The sequence below is a fragment of the Cebus imitator genome, unplaced genomic scaffold, assembly GCF_001604975.1.
Source record: "Cebus imitator isolate Cc_AM_T3 unplaced genomic scaffold, Cebus_imitator-1.0 Scaffold181, whole genome shotgun sequence".
Classification (NCBI taxonomy): domain Eukaryota; kingdom Metazoa; phylum Chordata; class Mammalia; order Primates; family Cebidae; genus Cebus; species Cebus imitator.
Genome location: NW_016107496.1, coordinates 1,154,717 through 1,170,038, shown reverse-complemented (window position 1 = coordinate 1,170,038; position 15,322 = coordinate 1,154,717). Strand labels below are relative to the sequence as shown.

General features: G+C 46.9%; 1 protein-coding gene and 1 non-coding gene across 2 annotated transcripts in view; both read right to left on the bottom strand.

The window, feature by feature from the left end:
* Window positions 1-340: 340 nt before the first annotated feature.
* Window positions 341-15,322, bottom strand: part of LOC108316033 (tubulin alpha-1C chain) — a 52,743-nt gene continuing 37,761 nt past the window's right edge. The window contains 3 exon segments of the mRNA XM_037744678.1: window positions 341-1,425; window positions 3,552-3,700; window positions 3,826-4,048. Of these exon segments, the coding sequence (XP_037600606.1) occupies window positions 451-1,425; window positions 3,552-3,700; window positions 3,826-4,048 (1,347 nt within the window). The 3' untranslated portion in view covers window positions 341-450.
* LOC119473750 lies at window positions 13,791-13,897 on the bottom strand. The gene has a single exon (XR_005202975.1). It is a non-coding gene; the product is annotated as a U6 spliceosomal RNA (small nuclear RNA).

Here is a 15,322-nt window from a genome sequence, read left to right as displayed (position 1 = left end):
TGCCTATAATCAAAACTTTGAGAGGTTGAGGCAAGAGGATCACTTGAAGCCAGTTCAAGACCAGACTGGGCAGCATAGCAAGACCCCAACTCTACATGAAAATAGCTGAGCATGGTGGTGTACACCTGTAATCCCCCAGCTACTCAGGAGGCTGAGACAGGAGAATCACATGAGCCCAGGAGCTAGAGGCTGCAATGAGCTATGATGATGCCATTACACTCTACCCTGGGTGATGGAGCAAGACCCTCCTAAACTCAGGTGGTTCATCTGCCAGCCCTGTACATCCAACTGGTCTTAAGTGGATCAAGTATTTACTGTGATACAGAAGTCAACTGGACACTTAACATGGAAACATCACTTTTATTGACAATTTAGGGCTATAATGGACAGGTCCACAGAACAAAAATAAAACAATTCTAAGACAATAGAGTATAAAATACAGCACACAAGTTAATACTCTTCACCCTCATCCTCTCCCTCAGCACTATCCGCTCCAACCTCCTCATAATCCTTCTCAAGGGCAGCCATATCCTCACGGGCCTCTGAAAATTCTCCTTCCTCCATCCCCTCACCCACATACCAGTGAACAAAGGCACGCTTGGCATACATCAGGTCAAACTTGTGGTCCAGGCGAGCCCAGGCCTCGGCAACGGCTGTGGTGTTGCTCAGCATGCACACAGCTCTCTGTACCTTGGCCAGGTCTCCACCAGGCACCACGGTGGGAGGCTGGTAGTTGATGCCAACCTTGAAGCCAGTGGGGCACCAATCCACAAACTGGATGCTGCGCTTGGTCTTGATGGTGGCGATGGCAGCATTGACATCTTTGGGAACCACATCACCACGGTACAACAGGCAGCAAGCCATGTATTTACCATGGCGAGGGTCACATTTCACCATCTGGTTGGCTGGCTCAAAGCAAGCATTGGTGATCTCTGCTACAGTAAGCTGTTCATGGTAGGCTTTCTCAGCAGAGATGACAGGAGCATATGTGGCCAGAGGGAAGTGGATGCGGGGATAGGGCACCAGGTTGGTCTGGAATTCTGTCAGGTCAACATTCAGGGCTCCATCAAATCTCAGGGAAGCAGTGATGGAGGACACGATCTGGCTAATAAGGCGGTTAAGATTAGTGTAGGTTGGGCGCTCGATATCGAGGTTTCTACGACAGATGTCATAGATGGCCTCATTGTCTACCATGAAGGCACAATCAGAGTGCTCCAGGGTGGTGTGGGTGGTGAGGATGGAGTTGTAGGGCTCAACTACAGCTGTGGAAACCTGGGGCGCCGGGTAGATGGAGAACTCTAGCTTGGACTTCTTGCCATAATCAACTGAGAGCCGTTCCATGAGCAGGGAGGTGAACCCAGAACCAGTTCCCCCACCAAAGCTGTGGAAAACCAAGAAGCCCTGGAGACCGGTGCACTGGTCAGCCTGCAAAATAAAGTTTTCATTTTAGTGTTGCAAGACATTTGGTGAAACCTGCAGAGGACTTCTATAAATCCATGGCTACACCAATTGCAATTTTAAAACTCTTCTGGGCCAGGCGCAGTGGCTCACGCCTGTAATCACAACACTTTGAGAGTCCAAGGTGGGAGGACCATTAAAGCCCAGGGGTTCAAGACTGATGACCATGCCACGGCACTCCAGCCTGGATGACAGAGCAGACCCTGTCTCAAAAAAAGCTGCTAAGTGATTCACAGCAACTATTCAGTCAAGTCCTTGAGGGGAAAGCCTCTGCTAAAAAGACTATTTTAAGATGAACTATTTCCTCGGGCAGAAGAATCACAAGGTCTGGACTTGCATATAGGCCTCAAGCTTTGGTAACTGTGAGAGCAGCTTCTGGTTCCCTTGCTGTGGCCACAGAACAGGGCAGCTTGTTATCAGCTGGAAAGCTCCCAAGGGACAGGCCCAGGACCACCAGCCCAGTCCAGGGGATGCTTTATAAAGAGCTGGCAGCTGCTCTCTGAGGTGGAACAACAGAATAGCCAATTTCTAACATGCTGGTACTGGAATCAGGGCTGGGTCTGGATCCAGCTGTACCAGTTCCTTACTGTATGATCACATTCATTTCTCAGTTCTCCCATTGATTAAATAAGAATAGTAGCACTTGGCACAGTTTAAGTACCCAGTATATGATACTAGGCACCAAGAAGCCTATTCATTTTGGGTCAAGTGACACAATCACAATTCCATGAGACCTCAGATATTTGGCAATTTCTTCCACCTAACTGGGCTATTTTGGCTAGCAAACTGCTACTTTATGAAGGGATAAGTTTGACCTTTCAAATAAAGTATTCTGTAGTCAACTCTTGCTTCTCCAAGTTATGGGCCTCGGATTTATGAACATTCCCTACTCAGCTCCCTTATAGCATGGGGGTCCATAAACTACATGAGATCAATGCACAGGGCAGACCCTAGCCTACCAATTACACCTGTTACACCTCCTGTAAACACAGTAAGGCCAAGGACAAATGCAATTGTCTTGGTAGGCAATGAACTTCACTCCAGAATCCTACATAGCTACTAGGTTTATTTATTTGTCCCTAAAGGCAGGTCCTGATTTCCAAGTCAGTGCTTATAACTACAGCTTAGTTTCTAAGCATAGGAAACATCAGTCCAGTTTTGCTGTGAAGACTACATAAACATCTGAGGAAAGTATGAAGCCATGAATGATGAGGCCTTTCTTTTTTAGAATGGACGAGTTGTGGCTGGGTTTTTAGTAAAATGTGATTTTCTTGACAAGTTACTCTGCCCAGGCTTGATCTCTGGTTAATTACTTACAAGCTGCCCACATGCCTAAGGAGCAAAAGAGTCATCTGATTGCCAGGCTCTTAATTAACATGATCCAAACAGCACACTTCAGAAGGAAGCTCCTAACTCCACTTTCAGCTGTGCTGGAAGTTCCCAGTGTTGGCCGTTTCTTGTCAGTGTGACACTGGCTTTCTTGTTCTCTAAACTTTATTAACATGAAGGAACCAGCCCAGATTTTTTTAAATGACTGATCAATTCATTACAAGTAGGAATTAGCCACCTACTCAGTAGCTTAAAGCAAAACAGGCTAAAGAGCACTCACTCCCTACCCCGTAGTTGTCCCATAAACCTAGGACCATCTGGTTCAGAAATCCAATTAGTTTAGCAAGGAGTTGCATTTTAGCTGCAAAGAATGATTCTTTTTTTTTTTTTTTTTTTTTTTTTTTTTTGAGACGGAGTTTCGCTCTTGTTACCCAGGCTGGAGTGCAATGGCGCGATCTCGGCTCACCGCAACCTCCGCCTCCCGGGTTCAGGCAATTCTCCTGCCTCAGCCTCCTGAGTAGCTGGGACTACAGGCACGCGCCACCATGCCCAGCTAATTTTTTGTAGTTTTAGTAGAGACGGGGTTTCACCATGTTGACCGGGATGGTCTCGATCTCTTGACCTCGTGATCCACCCGCCTCGGCCTCCCAAAGTGCTGGGATTACAGGCTTGAGCCACCGCGCCCGGCCTAAAGAATGATTCTTGTAGTTTGGTCTCAGAACTGCAAAAGAAACTCTCGCCCCATTTTAAAGTACTATACTTACCAGCTTGCGAATTCGGTCCAACACAAGGTCAATGATCTCCTTGCCAATGGTGTAGTGCCCTCGGGCATAGTTATTGGCAGCATCTTCCTTGCCTGTGATGAGCTGCTCAGGGTGGAAGAGCTGGCGGTAGGTGCCAGTTCGAACTTCATCTGGAGAAGGAGGGAGAGAAAGACAGAGGGACTGGGTGAGTGAGCGAGTGACCAGCAGAGCCCCCAGGACAGACCTCCTGTCCCAGCACCCTGGGATCTCACTTGGGTTACTGAGGCCAACTCACCAATGACCGTGGGTTCCAGGTCTACAAACACTGCCCGGGGCACGTGCTTGCCAGCGCCCGTCTCACTGAAGAAGGTGTTGAAGGAGTCATCTCCTCCCCCAATGGTCTTGTCACTGGGCATCTGACCATCGGGCTGGATGCCATGTTCCAGGCAGTAGAGCTCCCAGCAGGCATTGCCAATCTGGACACCAGCCTGGCCAACGTGGATGGAGATGCACTCGCGCTGAGAGGAAGAAAGGAAAATGTCAGGATATGATACATCAGATGAGACATTTAGGAATGATTCACACCTAATGAATAATTAACCTTTAAGACAGATAACTGGCTGGGCATGGTAGATCACGCCTATAATCCCAGCACTTTGGGAGGCTGAGTGAGGCAGGTGGATCACCTGAGATCAGGAGTTTGAGACCAGCCTGGCTAACATGGCTAAACTCCCATCTCTACTAAAAATAATAAAAACAAAAATTAGCGGGGCATGGTGGTACACACCTGCAGTCCTAGCTACTCAGGAGGCTGAAGGATAATCGCCTGCACCCAGGAGCTGGAGGTGCAGTGAGCTGAGATCACACCCCTGCACTCCTGAGTGACAGAGTGAGATTCCATCTCGAAACAAAACAAAGGACAGATAACCACCTTTCAGTAGGCCACTCCTACTTTCAAAAGCAAAAATCTTTGAAGACCTAATTCAGCAAAAATGCCTTGAAAAACCAAAGATGTGCTCATGAACTACTAGGCAAGACCAGACCGTTGCTTTGTAGCCACAGTAGATACAATTCCTTAAACTAAGGCAAAATTCCCCATTCCAGCTCTGATTCATTCTCTGAATTATTGTGTAACTAATGAGCTCATTTTGGTCCTGCTTTAATCCTATTCTTTAGGAAACAAAAGCTTCTCCCTCTCTCCTTTAAAACCAGCTTAAACCAGCAAACTACAGCCATATGACTCACGGAGAAAATGCTGGATAAGCAGCAGTTAGCTGTATTTTAAAAACTGTGGTCAGAGGCAGCTTTTCAACCATGTGAAAGAATCTAATCTTAGGAAGAACATTTTTCCTTCACCATCAAAACATCTCTGGGAGAGGAAAGATAGTACTAAAGGTTAGAAGTGTTATCAAGACTTCACTTGTAGGTTAAGAAATTAGTTGTTTCTGGTGGAGTGCTGCCTCACCCATAATCCCAGCACTTTAGGAGTCCAAGGTGAGCAGATCAGTTGAGGTCAGGAGTTTGAAACCAGCCTGGCCAACGTGATGAAACTGTCTACTAAAAATACGAAAAAAAAAAAAAAATTATGACTGGGCATGGTGGCTCATACCTGTAATCTCGGCACTTTGGGTGGCTGAGGTGGGTGGATCACCTGAGGTTAGGAGTTCAAGACCAGCCTGGCCAACATGGTGAAACCCTGTCTCTACTAAAAATATGAGAATTAGCCAGGTGTGGTGGCGTGCACCTGTAGTCCCAGCTACTTGGGAGGTTGAAGCATGAGAATCACTTGAACCCAGGAGGCAGAGGTTGCAGAGATTGTGCCATAGCACTCCAGCCTGGGCAAAAGAGACAAGACTGTGTCTCTCTTTATATATATATTTTATGGTATGGACCAAGTTAATTTAGAGGGGCCAGAGGGGCCAAAGCAGAACATGAGGAAATATTTTCCTTTATTTGCAGAACATGGTTAGAAGTTACCAAACCCACACCTGCTTAGTAAAATAAGGCAATAAACATAGAATCTATGTACCAACTTAACAGGCAAACAAAAAGGGTGGTTGGTATTTCATCATATGTCAGATTAGCCACTTTGGAGACTGGCAGAGCACTAAGTTCTCAAAGGGCCTAGTCTCATAACCCAAGAGATAATAAAAACCCTAATTTCACAACCTTTGACTTATGATCACCTCCTTCCCACCTACACTCCCCATGAAACAATCGAAGTCTCCTGACTACATCAGCAAGCTCAGTATCATCTGTGTCTACTCACCCAGCTCCAAGGCTGTGGGAAAACAGTAGTTTGTCTTAATGAGCCCATGACTACTTACCATTGCATGTTTATTTATTTATTTTGAGATGGAGTCTTGCTCTGTCACCCAGGCTGGAGTGCAGTGGCACAATCTCAGCTCACTGCAACCTCCACCTCCCAGGTTCAAGTGACTCTCCTGCCTCAGCCTCCCAAGTAGCTGGGATTACAGGTACCCGCCACCATGCCTGGCATATCAGCACTTTGGGAGGCCATGGTGGGTGGATCACCTGAGGTTAGGAGTTCAAGACCAGCCTGAGCCACTGCACCAGGCATGTTTACCTTTAACTGGACTGTGGAAACCCCAAAGCCTCAAAAGCTGGAGATAACCAGATATCTGACCATGATGGCCCCCAGGCCCAAGGAGATGAAGTATCTGAGAAGATCCACTCATTCTAACAAAATGCTTCTGTTTAAATGCTTCTATTTTGGGCTCACAGTTTTTTCTTTCATTGCTCAGTCTAAATTGCATTCTTGAAGCTTGGCAGGCAATGTCAGTGGCCACTGCCTTACCCTCCATGCTCCCCTGGCCACGTGGGAGATAAACTGAGGCACAGGTGGACTCAACTGGTCTAGTGTTCACTGGATAAGCAGATCCTACCTCTCGTTAAAAGCAAGAAAATTAATCACCTAAACCAGTCTGCTACTGCTCTCCTGCTTTTTATTTATTTATTTTTTAAGACGGGGTTTCACCATGTTGGTCAGGCTTGTCTTGAACTCCCGACCTCAGGTGATACTTCCGCCTTGGCCCCCAAAGTGCTTGGATTACAGGCGTGAGCCACCACACCCAGCCTCTTCTGCTTTTGAAAGGGTCCCACTACTTTGTGAATCACAATTTTACCAATATCTTTTTGGTACTGCTTGGTGAAAAGCACGCAAGGAAGTTGTTACAGCGATACATATACATGTATTTACCTATGATTTGTATGTAAATACATATATGTATTTTTGAGATAGGGTCTCACTGGAGTGTAGTGGTGCGATCTTGGCTCACAGCAGCTTCCACCTCCTGGGCTCAGAAGATCCTCCCAACCCCTGCCTCCCCAGTAGCTGGGACTATAGGTGCCCAGCTAATTTTTGTATAGACTGAGTTTCAGCCTGTTGCCCACCGTGGTCTCGACCTCCTCATCTCAAGCGTTCCTCCCGCCGCCTCTGCCTCCCAAAGTGCTGGGATTACAAACATGCGCCAACGCGCCCGGCCCAAGATAGTTGTTTTCAAGACTTCTGGAAGCTTTATAGAAAACACTCAAGTCATGTGTAATTTCACGTTTCTTGAAAACTGAACTAAGAACACATGTACAAGTTACTCTGGTTTTTTGTTTTTTTTTTTAGATGGAGTTTTGGTCTGTTGCCCAGGCTCGAGTGCAGTGTCTCGATCTTGGCTCAGCGAAACCTCCACCTCCTGGGTTCAAGCGATTCTCCTGCCTCAGCCTCGCAAGTAGCTGGGATTCAGGCACGACACAAACGGTGTTTCACTATGTTGCCAGGCTGGTCTCAAACTCCTGGCCTCAGGTGATCCGCCCGCTTCGGCCTCCCAAAGTGTTGGGATTACAGGCGTGAGCCACCGCGCCCGGCCAACTCTGGTTTTATAAGAAAAAATCCTTTCGTAGACGTGTTTTAAAATTCGGCTTAAGTAGAAAGCTTCAGCTGTAAACCTACCACTAGATTAACACCAGAAATGCAAGATTAGGCAACGTGAAAGTTAATTATTCCCTTCCAAAGAGGGACCCGCCTCCATCCTCAGGTGGACTAGCGCAGCAGGAAGCTCTCCCCAGGGCCGGGCCACAGGTGACTCAGCAGCGAGTCACTGGGCGCTGGAGAGGGGGCGCCAGGAAGTGCTGCATCGTCGGTGCGGGAGCGCACGCAGTGGGAAGGTGAGGTCACTTGAGAAAACGTGGGGAGGGATTTTTAGTTTAAGTTCTTGGAGGCCGTGAGCAGGCAGGCTCCCTGACCTTCCTCCCCAGGACAGTCGCGAGCCCTTCGGGGGAAACCCTCACTAGGATCAAGAGGCTTTTCCATTTCCACCGAGGGCCGCGCCCGGGCCAGGTCTCCGGGCCCGAACTGGTACCTGCCGGGTGAACTCGACCTTCTAAGACCCCAGCAAAAGCCAGTTAACCGGAGGCGCCCGGGGCCGTCGGGAGCCGTACTGGGCGCGGCCTGAGGTGCAGGCAGTAATTCCGGGACCCGCCGCCCCCTGGAACGCGCATTCTTCCCGACCCGCGAGGGACCCCACTCACCATGACTGGAACTTAAAGGAGTCTGCGGCGCTAAAGGAGGCGAGTGGAGGGCGACAAGGATCTCCCACTGACAGACTATCAAGGAGTCCGGGGGAGAAGTAGTGAAAGAGTGGCCGGCCCGAAGGGGCCCTATATACCCGACCTCCGGCTACGTGTCGGGAGGGCGGGCCCCGGACCCCGCCCCCAGCCGCCGCGGCCCAGCCTCCGAGCCCTGGCCGGTGCCCGGCCTCACCCGCGGAGGGTGGGCGCGCGGCGCTGATTGGCGGATTCAAAAGTTCAAACCAAACTCTTAAAAAAAAAAACAAAACAAAAAAACCCAAAAAAACCCCTCAAACTCTACGGAAGGAGCCAGAAGCAGGAAGGGGAGGGAGGAAAGGGTCCCGGGGCTGGAGAATGGGCGGGGACTGGGTGGAGGCGGCCAGTGGGAGGAGGGTGCAGGCGAGGCGTCTGCGCGGTCCCTAGTGGGCGCGGGGGCGTCAGGTGAGCAAAACCTCAGCGAGGGGAAGCGCCAGGTCAGAGGAAGGCCGCGCCCAGTAGGCAAGCCCGTCCTTCCCTGCTTCGCCCCCGCGTCCCTGCCTGGCCTCCGGTCCCAGCGGCTGCGCTCCCTATGCCGCCTGGAAGGCGCCGACTCCTGGGCCGGGCTGCGGGTTCCGCCTCTGAGTCCTGACTGCCAGGCACTCCGGCTGGGCCCGCGGGATCCCGCTCCCCTCGCGGCTGAGGGCTATTCAGAGAGGGGGCTTGCTTCGCACTCTGGGTCTGATTCACCAGGAACGTGCCTTAAACTCGATTCCCACCTTTCTGGCTGCCTTTCCTTACCTCCTCTAAATGAGCCTTTGGCTCCTAACAATCTCCTCCCGGTAGGTGCAAAAGCAGTTTTTTCAGTTCATTAGGATAATGAATAGCTTCTATTTTTTGATTGCTAACTATGCAGAGTAGTTGGCTTTTCATATCACATGATCACATTTCATCCGTATGACAAGCCCTGTGAGTTATTATCCCCATTTTACAGATGAGGAAAGTAGGGCTCGTGGAATTAAACCCTTCAACACCAACTTGTGCTGTTTCATAGTAATTGTGCCTCTGACCATCTCTGCCAAGGTTTCTCAGAAGCGCCCTTTACTTTATTTCTGTTGTTTTTATTTCACTGCAACTTTATCATGCTATCTTAGCTCATGAATTCCTTGACCATCTCTGGGAGATACAGAGTTTATGGAAATATTGAGGGAACAAATGTGAATTTTCTGGGCGGGCACAGTAACTCACGCCTGTAATCCGAACTCTTTGGGAGGCCGAAGCAGGCAGATCACTTGAGGTCAGGAGTTCAAGACCAGCCTGGCCAACATGGCAAAACTCCGTCTCTACTAAAAATACAAAATTAGCCGGGCGTCGTGGCACATGCCTGTAATCCCAGCTACTAGGGAGGCTGAAGCAGGAGAATAGCTTGAACCCGGGGGGTGGAGGTTGTAGTGGGCGGAGTTCGGGCCACTGCACTCCAGCCTGGACAACAGAGCTAAACTGTCTGTTCTTTTTTCTTTTTTTTTTTTTGAGACAGAGTTTCGCTCTTGTTGCCTAGGCTGGAGTGTAATGGCACGATTTCAGCTCACTGCAACCGCTGCCACCCGGGTTCAAGCGATTCTCCTCCCTCATGCTCGGCTAATTTTCATATTTTTTGGTAAAGATGGGGCTTCACCATGTTGGCTAGGCTGGTTTCAAACTCCTAACTTCAAGTGATCCTCCCATCTTGGCCTCCGGAAGTGCTAGGATCACAGACTCCCGCCACGATGCCCAGCTAAAGGCTGTCTCAAAAAAAAAAAAAAAGAAAGAAAGAGAGTGAATTTTCTACAGAATAGGATAACAGAGCTTGTTTCTGAAGTAGGAAAGGCAAAATTAAAGTGCAAATGAGTTTTGGTTACAAAATAGACAGAACTCAAGATACACTCAAACTCACACATACAAAAAGGCCCTTGTGGAACATATGTGTAGAGATATTAGTCTTAGTAGAGCTTTTCAACTTTTTCATTCATTCCCCAGATATATTTAGCACAGTATCTGAGGTGCTTAAGGAATATGTTTGTGAGCAAAACTGGCTCTCTGCCTCATGGAGAGTATATGCTAGAGTGGGATAGGGAAGAAAGACAGTGAACAGGCTGGGCGTGGTGGCTCATGCCTATAATCTCAATCCCAGCTCTTTGGGAGGCCAAGGTGGGTGGATCACTTGAAGTCAGGAGTTTGGGACCAGCCTGGCCAACATGGTGAAACCTCATCTCTACCAAAAAATATGAAAATTAGCCGAGCAGGGTAGCATACACCTGTAATCCTGGCTACTCAAGAGGCTGAGGCAGAATTGCTTGAACCTGGAAGGTGGAGGTTGCAGTGAGTAGAGATCATGCCACTGCACTCCAGCCTGGGCGACAGACTCCATCTCAGGGAAAAAAAAAAGTAATTCTCTTACACTTTAAATTAATTTTAAGCATTGGGATCCATATTTAAATTTGCTGCCCTCTGCTGAAACTTTTTGGAGAAAAATCATTCCTGGGGTAGACAGTTAAACATTTAACCTTTAAGTAAACAGATCTTTATGAGTCTAAAAATTACTGTGGAAGGAGAGGCAGAAACTGATCTTGCTTTTTAGTTGGCAGTTTCCAGATTCACCAAAAATATACTAAATTATTATTATCATTGTCATCATTTTGAGATGGAGTTGAGCTCTGTTGCCCAGGCTGGAATGCAATGGCGCAATATCGGCTCACCTGCAACCTCTGCATCCCAGGTTCAAGAGATTCTCCTGTCTCAGCCTCACAAGTAGCTGGGATTACAGGCATGTGCCACCATGCCCAGCTAACTTTTGTATTTGTAGTAGAGACAGGGTTTCACCATGTTGGTCAGGCTGGTCTCAAACTTCTGACCTCAGATGATCCACCTGGCAAAGCCTCCCAAAGTGCTGGGATTACAGGCATGAGCCACTGCGCCCGGCCTATGCTAAATTATTAATAAGGTGACAGAAGACATGGTTCAGTGATCAGCCTTTATTTATTTATTTATTTTTTGCTATGTAACTTTTTTTTTTTTTTTTGAGACAGGGTCTCACTCTGTCACCCAGGCTGGAGTGCAGTGGTGAAGCCTCGACTTCCTGGGTTCAAGCAATCCTCTTGCCTCAGCCTCCCAAGTAGGTGGGACTACACGTGTGTGCCACTACACCTGGCTATTTTTTTTTTTTTTTTTTTTTAGACGGAGTCTCGCTCTGTTGCCCAGGCTGGAGTGCAGTGGCTTGGTCTCGGCTCACTGCAACCTCCACCTCCCAGGTTCAAGTGTTTCTCCTCCCTCAGCCTCCTGAGTAGCTGGGATTACAGGCGTCCGCCACCACACCTGGCTAATTTTTTGTATTTTTAGTAGAGACAGAGTTTCACCATGTTGGCCAGGCTGGTCTGGAACTCCTGACCTCGTGATCCACCCTCCTCGGCCTCCCAAAGTGCTGGGATTACAGGCATGAACCACCACGCCCAGCCTTTTTTTTTTTGGGGTAGAGATGGAGTCCCACTATTTTTCCCAGGCTCGTCTTGAACTCCTGGGCTCAAGCAATCCTACCTTGGCCTCCCAAAGTGCTGGAATCACAGGCGTGAGCTATCCTGCCCAGTAATATATAACTTTGGATGGACATTTCCCCTCCTCAGGGTCCAGGTTTTGAATGTGCAATATGAGGAGATTGGACAGGATCCTCTGTAAGACCCTCCTAGCCCTAACATTCTGTGATGTGTGAATCAAGGTTTGTGGGGTTCATGTGAGCTCTACAAATCTGAGCAAAGGAGAAAACATGCTTCCTTCGTGAACATCTTGGCTGAAGAATCACCAGTACATCAGATAAATATTTACAGGTGAGGCTTTTGTTGGAATCTTCAATGCTTTAGGGAAATAAGTGTTGCATACCTACTGCAGCTTAGGGAAACTTGGGCTTTAAATTATCATATAACATGTTCACAAAACATTGATAAAGAGAAAATTCAGATAAAACTGAACCTTATTTTCTTTTCAGCCTAACTCCTTGTTTTCTTTACTGAAATACTAGTAATGCTAAAGTATTTATTTGTATTCAGTTACATGTTATTACTAATGATATAGGAATATCTTGTGCTTATGTAGCAATTTATAACAATGTTTTCTACTGCAATAGTACCTTGGTAGAAGTTTTTTTTGTTTGTTTGTTTTTGTTTTTTTTTTTACTTGCCATCTAGTAACACTAGAAGTTTTATAAATGAATTTTTACAAAGGTATTTATTATGGAGCTGTGGAAAATAAAGTCCTGAGACTTGAAATAATTTACCCCAAACCACAAGATGTAGGACTCAGATTAAATACCTACAGTGACAGTTGTCTATTTTATTCTAGGTTCTTCCTCAGCCTGTTATTGGCTCTAGTGAACAGGGAAAGGGAAGTCCTAGAAAAGTCATTTATTGAATTTGTAGTCCTAAGACAAAGTTACTACTAATGTAAGAAGAAGAAAAAAAAAAGAATTTATCCTACTTTTAAAACCTCCAAAGGACAGCTAGGACTCTGCAGTTGAACAACCTTCTTTGCAATAAGCATTTTTTTTTTTTTTTTTTTTGAGATGGGGTTTAGCTCTTGTAACCAGGCTGGAATGCAGTGGTACAGTCTTGGCTCACTGCAAGCTGTGCCTCCAGGGTTCAAGCTTCTCCTGCCTCAGCCTCCAGAGCTGAGATTACAGGTGCAGGTGCCTACCACCACACCCAGCTAATTTTTGGATTTTTGTTAGGGATGGTGGGGGAGGAGGTTCACCATTTTGGCCAGGCTGGTCTTGAATGCCTGATCTCAGGTGATCTTCCCACCTTGGCCTCTGAAAGTGATGAGATTACAGGTGTGAGCCACCGTGCCCTGCCTTTTTTTTTTTTTTTTTTTTTTGAGACAGAGTCCCACCATGTCAGAGGCTGGAGTGCAATGGCACTATCTTGGCTCGCTGCAACCTCCACCTCCCAGGTTCAAGCAGTTCTCTTGCCTCAGCCTCCAGAGCTGGGATTACAGGTGCCCACCACCATGCCTAGCTAATTTTTGTACTTTTAATAGAGACAGGGTTTTGCCATATTGGCCAGGCTGGTCTCAAACTCTTGACCTCAGGTGATCCCCCCTACCACATCGGCCTCCTAAAGAGCTGGGACAGGTGTGAACCACCGCACCCAGTCTACAATAAGCATTTTAAAAATGTATGCATTTCAGCCAGGCAAGGTGGCTCACTTATGTAATCTCAGCACTTTGGGAGGTCAAAGTGGGCAGATTGCTTAAGGCCAGGAGTTCGAGACCAGCCTGGAGCAACATGGCAAAACTCTGTCTTGATGAAAATTAAAAAAAAAAATTAACTGGACATGGTGGTGTGTGCCTGTAGTCCAGCTACTCGGAAGGCTTTAGTGGGAAGATCACTTGAGCCGGAGAGGTCAAGTTCTGCAGTAAGCCAAGATCCTGCAACTGCACTACAGCCTGGGGGGAAAACTGAGACCCTGTTCCATCCAAAAGAAATAAAATTATGCTTTTCAAGGCAGTTTGGTTTTTTTCTTTTTTTCTTATTTATTTATTTATTTATTTATTTTAATAAGATAGGGTTTCACCATGATGGCCAGGCTGGTCTTGCCTGACCTCAGGTGATCCACCCACCTTGGCCTCCCAAAGTGCTAGGATTACAGGTGTGAGCCACAGCGCCTGGCCTTTTTCTTTTAATTTTTTTAAAAAATTTCAAATTTGCGTGTCATCCTTGCGCAGGGGCCATGCTAATCTTCTCTGTGTCGTTCCAATTTTAGTATTTGTGCTGCTGAAGCGAGCACTTTTTCTCCTTTTTTGTGCCTTGTACATACAGAATAGCAGGACGTTATTTTCTAGGTAACCTGTTATTTTCTTTTATGGGAAAAACAATCCTTAGCTCTTTTAACTTTGACTTATTTCTCTTTTATCCCACAAATGTTTGCAGTCTTTACAACTTACCTACAAATTCTTTTGAAGTTCTCTTCCTCCCTGATCTGAGCTGTATACTTCCCCTTCAGCAGGGCTTTGTATGTGAAATGCTAACTCCATTCTGGGAGATTACCATAGAAGATGGGGTTTTATCTCTGAAATTTCACATTTTCTTTCCACTGAGATTTGGCTTGTTCTGATCTACTTTATGTTTCCTAAAAATACAGTGCTTTGGCATCGCTTCCTTGGTGACTAACGAACAACTTTGAACCAGTTCCTTTGCCCTGTATTCCCACCCTGTATCCCTGCAGCCAAGGCTTCTTAGTCAAGCTCTTGCTAATCTTTCCTGGAATTAACAGCCATTCCCTTGGTCTCCCCCCTCCCCCATTCTTTTGGAATACACAGATAAAATTCTCTTGGAGGAAATTAAAAGGAACTAGTCACATTCTTCAATTATCTACATTATTATTCTACTAAGTGGACTATATCATGGAGTCTGGAAATCTTTTCTATTTATCCTAACATTTATTTAATACATTTATTCATGTACCAAAAAAGTACTCAGGAGCCCAAAGTGGAAGGCCCCTGAAGGTTTTCTTTCCCTGTGACTGTAACTTCTTGCCACCAAGCAAGACAATGGGGAATTTGCTTAGGAACTGTGAATCTCAGGATAATCTTTTCCCGTTCACTTGTCTGTACCTCCACCTACCTCCTCCTGCTCCTAGGACACATAGTCAGCCATTATCAAGTACACTAAGTAATTGTTTTTTCCTACATAATTAAGGCAATAGAATCTGAATACTAGAGAATGTCAGTGCATAAATTATAGTTAAGAAACTTAGAGGTGAAACTGGTCTCCTTTTACTCATGTACAGTCATATGTCACTTAACAACCAGGATCTGTTCTAAGAAATGCATCCTAGGCAGTTTTGTCATTGTGGGAACATCACAGAGTGTACGTATGCAAACCTAGCCTATGGCTCCAAAGCTAGAAACTTGTGCAGCCTGTTACTATGCTGAATACTTAGGAAATTGTAAGAAGATGGTAAGTATTTGCATCTAGGCCGGGTGTGGTGGCTCACGCCTTCGGGAAGCTGAGGCAGGCAGATCACTTCAGGACAGGAATTCAAGACCAGCCAGGCCAACATGGTGAAACCTTGACTCTATTAAGAGTACAAAAATTGCCGGGCGCGGTGGCTCAAGCCTGTAATCCCAGCACTGTGGGAGGCCGAGGCGGGTGGATCACGAGGTCAAGAGATCGAGACCATCCTGGTCAACATGGTGAAACCCCGTCTCTA